The 13,625-nt window shown below is 42.3% G+C and overlaps 1 protein-coding gene across 3 annotated transcripts in view; it reads right to left on the reverse strand.

Moving 5' to 3' along the window:
* Window positions 1-13,625, reverse strand: part of CPQ (carboxypeptidase Q) — a 606,939-nt gene that overhangs the window by 25,444 nt on the left and 567,870 nt on the right. For all 3 annotated transcript variants that reach the window (XM_077270925.1, XM_077270926.1, XM_077270927.1), the window contains exon 7: window positions 12,372-12,573. In XM_077270925.1, the coding sequence (XP_077127040.1) occupies window positions 12,372-12,573 (202 nt within the window). The remainder of the gene's footprint in view (window positions 1-12,371; window positions 12,574-13,625) is intronic.

Below are 13,625 nucleotides of genomic sequence, written 5' to 3' on the forward strand. Positions count from 1 at the left end.
AAAGTTTAGTTCAGAATTGTTACTAGTCTGTAAAATTCAGACGTTGTTTAGATCGGATCTGCAGCCACGACATGTTATATAGCAGTCACAAGCTTTGGGTATTCCTTACCTCTTCCTTGTCTTATCTGCTCTTATAGGGTATTCCTATCAGTGAAAGTTATCGCCTATTAACAGGATATATCATGATCTTCTTATCGGTGGAAGTTCAACCGATCGCGAAAATGGGGCTCTAAAATACCACATTGGAAAATGCCGTGGCTGAGCAAGAGTGCCACGTGGCTAATTCATTCACTTTGAGGCTACCAGTGATTGCCAAGTACAATGCTCAGCTTTTTCTAGCATTTCAACAAATAATGAATTGAGCATTGATGCGCGTGTGTACACTCTATTCTGACGAGGCACTGCAGAGCCCCACTGGTGGGATCAGTGGAGGGCCAAGCGGCCGGACTCCACCTGATCCACAAGTTATCACCTATCCAAAAGATAGCTGGAAACGGGAAGATCACTTTAAGGCCATGTTCACACGATCAGTATTTGGTCAGTATTTCACATCGGTATTTGTATTCCATGACTAGGCAGTGGAACAATCAGAGGGACAGTAGAATAGAACCTCGTCACCACTTCTGGATTTTTCACCCACTCCTTAAGTGTGGGATCACAAGAGCATATAAACAAATCGTTCAGAGTTTCAACCAGAAAACTTGGACAATTTCCTTCTCACTTGTCACCCGTATACAATGCATTTTTACAGCAGCTATTAATCATTTACAAGATCATTTATAGTTTCCTATACTACAGAATTGCAATGTATCTGTAATGCTGCACTGGGGCTCCATATGGCATCCGATTATTTATGCGCCCCCTTAGACTTGAAATGATGAGTCTCATCCAATTAACGGATGAAACGAGCGCGTGCTGCGATTTTTTCACACGCAGATTTGGTCAGTGAAAAAAACTCGCTCATCTGCACCACCCCATTGAATAACATTGGTCAGAGTGCTGTCCATTTTAAGCACTCGGACCAATAATACGGTCTTGTGCATGAACCCTAAGGCCATGTTCACACGTTCCTGATTTCCCTGCTGTTTTTCTGCACTAAAAACCGCAGCTCTTGGCAGAAAACGCAGGTGCGGTTTTTGGTGCGTTTTTGGTGCGTTTTTTGGTGCGTTTTTTGATGCGGTTTTTAGTGCGGTTTTTTATGCAGTTTTCTCTGCAGATTGTTTGTGTTTGACACAAATAAAGCTTTAACTGCAGTGGGGAAAAAAAAAAAAAAGAAATGATGTCATTTCCTTGTCCAACCCTTTTCTTCTTCCATCCTCCATTTTGGGACTAAACACCAAAATGAGTGGACGTGTTTTGAATGACAGCGCTCCGCAGAGTGCTGAGCGTAGGCCAGATCACAGCCCGCGGATCCAGCTCTATCCAGCTATTTAAGTGCCACGTATTTAAGGCTATGTTCACATTTGCGTTGTGCGCCGCAGCGTCGGCGACGCAACGCACAATGCAAACAAAAACGCAGCAAAACGCATGCACAACAATGCGTCCTTTTTTTGGTTGATTTTGGACGCAGCAAAAATGCAACTTGCTGCGTCCTCTGCGCCCGGACGCGGGCGCCGCAGGGACGCATGCGGCGCAAAACGCAAGTGCAACGCATGTCCATGCGCCCCCATGTTAAATATAGGGGCGCATGACGCATGCGGCGACGCTGCGGCGCAGACCGCAAATGTGAACGTAGACTTAGTGCCACATATCACGTATTTCAGTGCCACGTATTTAAGTGCAACGTATTTAAGTGCCACGTATCACGTATTTCAGTGCCACGTATTTCAGTGCCACGTATTTCAGTGCCACGTATTTCAGTGCCACGTATCACGTATTTAAGTGCCACGTATCACGTATTTAAGTGCCACGTATCACGTATTTAAGTGCCACGTATCACGAATTTCAGTGCCACGTATTTAAGTGCCACGTATTTAAGTGCCACATATCACGTATTTCAGTGCCACGTATTTCAGTGCCACGTATTTCAGTGCCACGTATTACGTATTTCAGTGCCACGTATCACGTATTTCAGTGCCACGTATCACGTATTTCAGTGCCACGTATTTAAGTGCCACGTATCACGTATTTCAGTGCCACGTATTTCAGTGCCACGTATTTAAGTGCCACGTATCACGTATTTCAGTGCCACGTATTTAAGTGCCACGTATCACGTATTTCAGTGCCACGTATTTCAGTGCCACGTATTTCAGTGCCACGTATTTAAGTGCTACGTATCACGTATTTCAGTGCCACGTATTTAAGTGCCACGTATTTAAGTGCCACGTATCACGTATTTAAGTGCCACGTATCACGTATTTAAGTGCCACGTATTTCAGTTGCACGTATTTTTGCTATTGTAAGGTGGCATTAATCCTGGTTAATAATGGAGAGGCGTCAATAAGACGCCTATCCATTATTAATGCTATTAAAATGATCAAAAAAAATATAGGGGGACCCCCCCCAAAAAAAAAAAAAAAAAAAAAAATGACATAGGGTCCCCCTATATTTTTAGGCTAGAAAGGCTAGGCAGACTGCTGCGGGCCAATATTTGTGGCCTGGGAAGGGGTTAAAATACCCATGGCTGTTCCCAGGCCATGAATATGAAGCCCACAGCTGTCTGCGTAGCCTTTCTGGCTCAGAAATAAAGGGAGAGCCCCCCCCCCCAAAAAAAAGTGTTGGGGTCCCCCTATATTTTTAGGCCAGAAAGGCTACGCAGACAGCCGTGGGCTTATATTCATAGCCTAGGAAAGGGGCCATGGATATTTGCCCCCCCCCCCCCCTCGCTACAAATATAAGCCCGCAGCCACCCCAGAAAAGGCGCATCAAAATGATGTGCCAATTCCGGCACTTAGCCCCTCTCTTCCCACTCCCTGTAGCGGTGGGATATGGGGTAATGAGGGGTTAATGCCACCTTGCTATTGTAAGGTGGCATTAAGCCCGGTTAATAATGGAGAGGCATCAATAAGACGCCTATCCATTATTAATCCTATGAAAGGGTTAAAAAAAACCCACAAACACTAGAAAAAAAATATTTTAATGAAATAAAGACACCCACTTTTTGACCATATTTTATTGTACGCTCAATCCGTCCTGAAGACCCTCGACCTGAAAAAGACGCAAAATAAAAAAACAAATTCATACTCCCTGGCCCTGTCCGCAGAAATCCATCGAGGGTCCCACGAAGATCTTCCATGGAGAACAGACACATCCAGAGATATGTCTGCTCTCCACGGCTGCAGCAACACACTGACAGGAGCCATAGTTCCTGTCGGTGTGTCACTGCGCATGCGCGAGCGAGTTTACCGGCGGTCATTGACCCCGGCACTCTCGCTTAACGGCAGTGCTGCGTGGGAAAGTTCAACGCAGCTGTACTGCCGTTAACCGAGACGCCGGCGCCATTGAACTCCGGAACAGTACGCGATACACTGCTAGGAGCTTCGCTCCTGGCAGTGTATCGCCGGAGAGCAGTCGATCGGCGTGGGACACTCGTTTTATGGATTCTTCGGACAGGGAGTATGGATTTGATTTTTTATTTTGGGATTTTTTTCTAGGGGATCGAAGGCTTCGCCTACCAGTGTGCTGTTGGTGAGTATATACTCTGTGTTATATGTTGTATGTACTGTGTGTCATGTATGTGTATTGTGTGTGTTTTGTGTAACTTTACAACTGTGCTAAGTCGCCGGACACAGGGACAACTCTCCCATCCTAATACCGGATGGCACTAGCGTCGCATGGGGACACACACACATACACACATACACACACATACACACACATACATACACATACACACACACACACACACATACACACACACACACACACACACACACACATACATACATACCAAATCTATCAAACAGCCGACATCGATCCCCATGCGACGGTATGCCTCCGTCACTTCGGAACACACTCCGCCCACGCACTTCCGCCCACGCACTTCCGCCCGCTTCCCCGCACTTCCTGCTGCAGCGGTTTCTCCACCCATAACCGCAATAAAACCCGCAGATATATTTTTGATCTGCGGGTTTTACTGCGGGTTTGACCTCACAATGGAGGTCTATGGGTGCAGAACCGCTGCAGTTCCGCACAAAGAAGTGACATGGTCCTTCTTTTTTACCGCAGCTATTCAGCGCGGCTTTTTTAGTGAATTTCAGGATCATGTACACAGCGTTTCCTGTTTTCCATAGGGTTACATTGTACTGTACCCTGCATGGAAAACAGCTGCGGACCCACAGCGGCAAAATCGCTGCGGTTATGCGGTAAAAAACGCATTGTGTGAACATGGCCTAAAGGTAATCTAATCTGTCATTAGTTGTTTTTTTTTTGCTACCCCATCTGAGATCAACATGATATAGGAGTAGGGACTGATTCCAGCAAAATATCACTTAATGGGCTGGTTTCTGCAATTTTGATAAAATCCCTGTTTTATCTGCAGAGCTTTGTATAGCCTCATCCTCACCACTGATTGTCAGCTTCCTGATTAAACTGTGCATAGGCAGAAAACTGCCGATCAGGGTTCAGGATATACAGAGCTCATCAATATGCAGGACCATATGGCAGCAGGTTTACCAGTGATAATCTCTGATAAAACGGTGATTTTTAAAAACTACAGCAAACAATCCAGATAGTGAATCACTGGAATCAGGATTTCTGCCCCTATTTCATGCTGCTCTCAGTTTAGGTAGCTAAAATCAAGAGACAGATTCCCTTTAAGCTCTGTTACATTAGGATGCAGCTATGATCACGCTCTATTTAAGGAAGACTTAAAGAGATCCTACAGTCTAACATAAAAATATAACTTTAGCAAAGAAATTATGAACAAAATTTCACTGGAGCTCTTTTTTTCATTCACTCTGCTGCCGATTCACAGATTCTCTGTTTTTTTAAAAATCTTTTCTGGATGGTGGCCACACTTCTCTTACTAACCAATTCACACTCTGATTGCTCATGTGAGGAGAGGAGAGCAGGATCTCCACTTCTCTCCACGCACACTGTAAGGGAGACCACCAGTAGCCACTCACTAGAGTGCGAAGCTCAGGAAAAACAGACAAATAGAAAAACGCTAAAAAATGCAGGAAACAATCCATAAAAAGCACAGAAATATCATCATCCTTTATTTTAAAGGTTACACTACTTTAATGTTTTAATCAATCACCAAAGTATTCTTTCTACTGTCAGTGAATGATAACGCTGTTTCCGTTTAGAGGCATTAAACCATTACATACCTGGTTCACAAACCTCGTGGTTAATTTACCATTCTAAAACATTTCCTGGTCTAAACCTATTTAATAAAAAAATGACAAACAATCCCTTTAAGAGAAAACTTCTTGCGCTACCTTTGAATCCCGACTTTCTGACACAATTAGCCACTGATGCTTAATTTAATGTATTCTCTTCTGTAACCACGAGAAACAAAATATTATTGGAATGAAAAAAAAAACCAGCAGTTTTGACTCCAGCTCCATCATTACGAGTCAACACATACTTTTCTAATTATAAAACTGTCAGAAATAAATAGAACATGCTAGAAATAGCTTCAATTAGAGAAAAATAACGCAACAAAAATAATACAAACTTTTAACGAAGTCAGCCATTGTTTCTATTGATATATTAGGACATTGTACATTTAAAAAATAGAATATTTCCACTGCTTACAGAAGGTGATAATGAATATGTCATAGCTCCGGGAATGTATTGACAGGGTCAAGGAAAAAGTTATTCTAGAACAATTTCATTAACCCCTTAAATGAATTATCTGGTCGGACATTTATTTCGCCAAAGCAATGAGTGCGCCTTCCCTGATTCCGTGCCATGCCTCACACTTCCCGGGCCAGTCTCTATTTCCTGGTCCCTCCCAAAATGGTCAAAATACCACTTAGCCAAATACTATCTAAGTAAAGGTCAACATGTTGGCCAGTAATTGGATGAGCTGGCATTTACTGCCATTTTCAGTGTGTCATGATGGGACCTACCCGGTAGTAGAGACTGGTGGAAACCCAGCCTGCTCAACCTCTGCTCCATTCAGATGGAGTTCTTCAGTCCTCTGTTTTTTGGACCAGTGGGCATTTCAACAGTCACACCCTCAGTGATCAATAAGTTACCTCCTCACCGATGGGTAGAGGAAACCATATAATCTTGGCACACAACCCTTCTAAAGAACATCTAACACTATAGGATAGATTCATCAAAGCTTTCATTCAGGAACAACTCGGAGCTGTGCCTAAATTTTACGACGTCTGATGTCTTCACGCCAGCTTCTTCCAACTCTGCTAAAAAAGGGCGGAACTGAGGCTGGAAGAGGAGTTGCAAGTTCAGCTCGTCAAATTCATGACGGCATTCGCTACGTCACAAATCTTACTCCAGCATGGGTTGGAGTAGGATGTGCACGCCACTCATCCGGTGCTCTCGCCACTCGTCCGGTGCTCTCGATTCTTTTCATTAATCAGGAGCTTCTGACTCCAGTGCACATCCTCATCAAGACCAGCATAAAAAACAGCAATCTTGATGAATCAGGCCCTATGATGTTACTTGACGATGACGATCAAAATCCCTCTTCCCTGTATAGGAAAACAAAATGGTCCCGATTCATTATTGCACTTGCACCTTTTTTTGGCTGAATTTTTTGCCTTTTTTACATTTGCGCCTTATTCTTTTTAATTTGCACCTTTCATAAAGTGAATTTTACATGTGTTCAGCTGTTTTTCTTTATGTTCGGCATTGTGAGCAGGATTTGAGGTTTCCAGATTTTTTCAGATGATTCATCAATTACGACTTGTTAAAAAATCTCAAAACTTTTGTGCAAATATATTCCAGCCGGAGTCTCCCGTCACCTGTCAGGTAAGAGGCATCTCCCTACTAGTGCGCATTTACTAGCAGCCCCACTTGCCTTGTAGACCCTGACTATATTGATGTGGATGTGCCTCATTTTACCCATTCATACTCTTAAATAAGATGTTGGAATGACTCATGGCTCGTATCTCGTTTGTCCATCTTTGTCTTGCCTCACACACTTTTTTGTACTTTTTTTTGTACCATAAGCTGTCTTCAATGTGTATTACTTATTAAACTTTTTCATGCTTACTTGCTACATCTTTCCCTCCAGTTTCTTATAAAATCCCATACCATGCTGCTTAGTTCCTCCTCTCTTCTATGCTGTCCACAGATCAGACTGCATTTTCAATGAGACGGTTTGTCTTTAAGGCTTAATACAGATTATTTGTATATACATTTAATACTAAGAAACTTTAACACTGTTTCTGAAAGAAAGAAAAAATTGGAGGGATATATAATTTTGCATATGAACCGATCTGACCTTTGTCAGGAATCCCCTGCTATTTTTATACATTGGCCCAGGGGGGATTAATATAAAACCTAAAGCTTAGAAGAGATTTTGTTTATTTTCTAGGAAAATAATCCAAATCGTTATTAAAGAGAAACTCAAATACACAAGTGACTGAGACGCATAAGATCGGAATGATAGAAAACGCTCCTAGAAATGAAGTCACCCACAAGTTCTACTGCAAATGTCCTCACATCCACAACACAAGGCTGGACCGTCTCAGAGCCCTAACCCTAGCCCTGACCTCACGGCATCAGTCTGAAGTGTTCACCTGTGTTGGGACATATACCCCCCGTGTGCCCGGCTCATGCAGCTTTACTTATATTCCCCATTGCACGTTGATAAGTGCACGATCATCCGGATAAATGTTTCTACATTGTCCATTCTACCTTGTCTCACTTATTCTTCCATCCCTTTTTTAGTCCCGTTGAATGTTTGTTCTTTTGAACCTACATGGCAATGAGGAAAATCCATCTTGGGTGCCGTATTGGAGACGATGTGGACGTTATTGATACCTACTTCCTATGCTTGGCGGGTTGAATAGAGGGACTATAAAATATAGGTGGAAATGTTTTCGGAGTGGGATACGGAAGAATAGAACACAAATATAAAGTTACACCAAATCTTGGATTAGCCAAGACTTGCCGGATAGCTATTTGGACGAGGAAGAGGGACTGCTACGGTCTCTTGATCTAGCAAGCTTGGAACCGCCGGGAGCTGGGAGAAGGTCTAAGAGACATGCTGGTTTTATGGAGTCGCTCTGGGGCCAGGACTCAGGTATTAGCTGACAGGTGAGTAAACTCTAAGGCCTCATTCTGACCCTTGGTTGGAAATCTCATGGAGACAAACTTTATAATTTTGTAAGCCATTTTATTTTTATGCAAAGCATCTGATTTGTTCCATGGTTCAAAGTCATCAGGAAATTTTATCTGTTGAATAAATTAATTTCAATCATAAAAAAGTCAGCAAATATGCATTAATCACATGAAACACCAAACTGGAGACACCTATCTGTACCCAGCAGGGTGTTCCGAGTTCCTGCTTCTCTGGTACCGTAAGATTCTCGTTGGCTGGGCGAGATGTTGTATGTACTTTCTCTTGGAAGATACCAATTCTCGGAAAAGCTCTTTAAAAAACGTATTTAATGCAGATGTTGGGTGGATTTCTCACAAGCCTTTCCAAAACAGACCAAAAAATTGCAATGCCAACCCTGTCACGTTTCATTATTTGAGATGGGATTATTTTAATGACTGTTGGGACAACGCTCACATATGGGTAAGCCTCCTTAGTAAATACTAAAACAACAAAGGAAGTTACAGTTTTCATGCTAATCATAGATGCAAAGATTTTCTCTTGATCCAAAGACTTTTTGACATTATTAAAATGTTCTACCCGCAAAATTACCTTCTAATAGTCGCATTGTGCTGTGTAGAAATTCCCATCTGATTTCCATTAAGTGCACAGAATTTAGGAATAAAAAGCTGCCAAGCAACAATGCTGTGTACATATTTAGGCACAGAAACAAACGCTATCTACAGCAATACTTGTTAATATCCATATAGGCCAATTTATGTAACTTGTCAGTTCTACAAAGCTTGTTAGCCATTTTCATCCCGTGTAGCAGACATGGCCAAAGTACAACTCGCGTATCACGAGCGGCCCTTTGGTTTGTCTGTTGTCAGTACTTGTGGGAAACTGAGGACATTATACGGCGTGCGGGTCTTTGTGGGGACATTACACTGTGTGACGATCTTTGTAGGGACATCATACTGTGTGATGGGATTTGTGGAGAGATCATACTATATGAGGGGCTCTGTGCGGAGTCATACTGTGTGTGGGGCTGCATGGGAACATCATACTATGTGGGGGGCTTTGTGGGGGATGTCATCCTGGGAATGGGTCTGCATGGGGACATTACACTGTGCTACGGTCTTTGTTGGGACATCATACTGTGTGATGGGATTTGTGGAGAGATCATACTGTATGAGGGGTTTGTGAGGATGTCATAATGTGTGAGGGACACCTGGGAACATCATATTGTGTGTGTGTGTGTGTGGGGGGGGTTTGTGGGGATGTCAAACTGGGTGGGGGCTGTATGGGGACATCATACCATGTGGGGGCTTTGTGGGGACTCGTCATAGCAAGAATTAAGTGAAGCTGCCAATCACACCCAGGCAAGTATAATTACAGGATCCAAGGCAGGACTAGTCTGGAGGAAGAGACGCCCTGTCAAACTAGTCCTGCCTCATTAGCATATGCAATGCTGCTGAATAAAAGTACATTTTTTAAAGGATTATCAAGGCGCAGAAAAGACCATATGAAAATAAAGAAATCTCCAAGCATTTTGCTATATTAGGCCATGTGCACACGTTCAGGATTTTTCGTGTTTTTTTCTGCGTTTTTTCGCTATAAAAACGTGATAAAAACGCGAAAAAAACCGCTTACATATGCCTCCTATTATTTACAGTGTATTCCGCATTTTTTGTGCAAATGTTGCGATTTTTTTCCGCGAAAAAATTGCATCGCGGAAAAAAAAGCAACATGTTCATTAAGGCTGAGTGCACACGTAGCAAAATTGCAGCGGAAATTTCCGCGGCAATTCTGCGCCTCCTGCCGCGGGTATATCGCATGCAGAATTAGCATGCATATACCCGCAGAAAACTAGCGTTTTGCAAGCGAAATTAGCTTGCAGAATGCTAGAGTTTTCCAAGCGATCTGTAGCATCTATAGTAAAAAGTTGGTCACACTTGTCAAACAGTATGTTTGACAAGTGTGACCAACCTGTCAGTCAGTTTTCCAAGCGATGCTACAGATCGCTTGGAAAACTTTAGCATTCTGCAAGCTAATTACGCTTGCAAAATGCTAAAAAAACGCAAAAAAAACGGAAAAAAAACGCAAAAAAAAATGCGGATTTCTTGCAGAAAATTTCCGGATTTCTTCAGGAAATTTCTGCAAGAAATCCGGACGTGTGCACATACCCTTAGTGATTAGATACAGACAGGAGACTCGACAGGACAGGTTCCCTATGGATGCTGTAGGAGTTACAGAAAGATCTGAACAATCCCGTAAAGCTCTCTGAATTATGCAAATGGCCATCATATGCCTTTTATTTTGCACGGGGAAAATATGTCTCCTAATGTTCCTGCTTTCTAGGTGACAATGCAAATATCGCCGTCTGACTACTTTTGGGTTTCAATGTTTGAGCAGGAGCATTAAAGCAAATAACTCGCTGCCCACAAATCCAACATAGGAGGGCAGTTATCAGCAAAATAGATCTAGAGTAGATTTCCTGATCACCTTCTTATAGCTTAACTACTGAGTCACAGAGCGACATTGAAAAAGATATACAGCATATTAGGTATATAGCTCTAACATGGCATCCTTAGACTTCCACAGGTACTGCAGAACATCTATAGGCCTGATTCGTTACATGCTATGTCTTATCTAATGCTACATTGCCGAGGTGCTGTTATCTAAAATGCTGGTGTATTCTGTAACCATATGGTAAAACATGGAGTACCTACAGCTTTGTAGTGTGCATTGAAGCATACAACAGCTGCAGGATTATGCTAATGGAGTATTTAAAACAAATTGCACATGGCACTTTGTTTACTGTTGATATTAGCCTAATTCCTCTCTATCCTGTATTCTACGACCTGTCTGGTTTGTTAATATTAGTTTCTCCATGAGATGATGCAGATAATGGTCGCTCTATGTCATAAATTCCCAAGTAACACAGATCATTATCCCACAACTTATGATGCTGAATGATTCCGCTGAAAGCTGAAATCTGCAACAGAAGGACATAAGACATAGACGAGTCTAAGGGCCCTTTCACACATCTGGTAGCCCTGTCAAGGGGCCTTTAACTACAATGGTGCAAATGGAGTCCCCTGGTGCTCTGTCGGGCATCATTTTCAGTCATAAACCTTATCGTGGTGGACACCAAGATATAGTCTACTTTATTTAACCTTTGTCTTCAATAAGCATACACAGCTGAACATGATGCATGACAGAGCAAAAGGGGACTCTGTCTGCACCATTATAGTCAATGGCCCATATGCCTGAATCCCGTTTTTTGGGAGGTTCGGACTTAAGCCACCGAGCGTAGGTGAAAACAATATGTGACAGCACCCTAGGTAAGAGCTCCTGTAGATGTTCTTCCATAAACATTAGTCACATCCTTCAATGACGTTTTTGCCTTTCACAATGAGAAGTCTTCTCTTTGCGGCGTATTGTTTTATTAGACCGACGCCGAGTGTTTTTGTGCCGTCAGTCACACAGCTCCATAACATCGACTCTCCGTCATGAGATAGGTGCAAATGTGACAACTTATTTATTGCAAGACTGCACTTTGTGTTCCCATCTGTCACTCACGTGCTATTCTACCTTACAACATAGCAAAATGCGCTGACCCTATCATTCCTGGAAATAATCTTTAATTATACCTCATAAAACTTGGCAGAAAATAGTCTCCGTGGGCGCACAGACTTCGTAGACAGTGGTATAAAAAGGAGTTATTTTCTGCTACATTAAACTAATGCAAATGGCTTAATACGAACATAAAATTATAGATCTGAGGCGAAGAATGCAAATATATATTTCTTGCATGGTTGCTGAGATATGTCACTTGTTTTCACTAACGTTCATGAATTGCAATTTAATTGGCTCGCTAATGTCTGTGATTGTGTCCACGCTTCGCGTTTAATTTTCCAGGCGGATTTCGAGTAGGTACAGAACCTTAATTTCCATCTGGAAGACAAAATTGACCAATAGTCCAATCTTAATGGCCTCATCTTGGTGCAGCTAGTTGGAGGGAGAGGATCTGATGTGGTCAGTGGCCTTGAATTTTGTTGCAAAAGAGGAGTCAACAGGTCACTTTGCCTTGGCTGGGTATATTCAGGGTTAGGACATACAATGAAAACATTGCTCTTCATGTAAAGACAGTTTACTACAACTACTGAACCAAGGCGCGGTATCTACTCACCTGGGACGCCGGCTTCCATCCAGAAACTAATGTCTGTTCCATCAGCATGGTCATACAGTTTGGTTATGTTGATGGGTTCTAGTAGCTGCATTATTTCCGACATTATGGCTTTGGCTTCTGGCTTGCCGGAAAACTCCATACCCAGTGGCATAAAAGTACCCATGTCTGTCTCCATGACCAAGTCCATGTTGGCAATGTCTTTCTGTTAAAAAATATATAGGAAAATACAACTGTAATAAGATTTATGCATTAATATAATGTATATACTGTATAAAAAATACAGTATAAGATACTAAAAGTCCTGAAATATGTCATCACGTGTAAGTTACATCTCCAACTATCAGACAATTAATAAATAGCATCAGAATCCACTGCAGTTTGGGGACCTGAAGCCCTGATCCGAGGTATACAATCACTCTGCAGTTTACTCTTTGGATCTCTATGTATGCAGCAAGACATACGTGGAGAATTACTGCACTACACAGATCCACCCAGTATACCTGCTGATCGCTGGGAGTCTGACCACTGGTACCCCACCGATTCTACGAGTTCTGAAAAAGTCTTTTAAAATGGAGCTGAGGCCGTGTCGCTTGTCACACAAATACTTTCTCCCTGTCCCATTCTATGTCAGCTAGTCATCAAGCCGTGGTTATTGTGCCTGTGCACAGTTAAAAAATGGTGTGTAGGCTAGCAGAGGGAAACTTAGGGCTCATGCACACGACTGTAAAAATTGGACATACAGGTGCTTCTCACAAAATTAGAATATCATCAAAAAGTTAATTTATTTCAGTTCTTCAATACAACAAGTGAAACTCATCTTATATACAAACACAGTGATCTATGTGTTTATTTCTGTTAATGCTGATGATTATGGCTTACAGTCAATGAAAACCCAAAAGTCATTATCTAAGTAAATTAGAATAATTACCAAAGAACACCTGCAATGGCTTCCTAAGTATTTAAAAAAGGTCCTTTAGTCTGCTTCAGTAGGTTCCACAATCATGGGGAAGACTGCTGACTTCACAGATGCCCAGAAGGCAGTCACTGACAAAAAGTCATTGCTAAAGAAGCTGGCTGTTCACAGAGTGCTGTATCCAAGCATATTAATGGAAAGTTGAGTGGAAGGAAAAAGTGTTGTAGAAAAGGTGCACAAGCAACCGGGATAACCGCAGCCTTGAAAGAATTGTTAAGAAAAGGCCATTCAAAAATTTGGGGGAAGTTCACAAGGAGTGGACTGCTGCTGGAGTCATTGCT

The sequence above is a fragment of the Ranitomeya variabilis genome, chromosome 6 (genome assembly GCF_051348905.1).
Source record: "Ranitomeya variabilis isolate aRanVar5 chromosome 6, aRanVar5.hap1, whole genome shotgun sequence".
Classification (NCBI taxonomy): Eukaryota; Metazoa; Chordata; class Amphibia; order Anura; family Dendrobatidae; genus Ranitomeya; species Ranitomeya variabilis.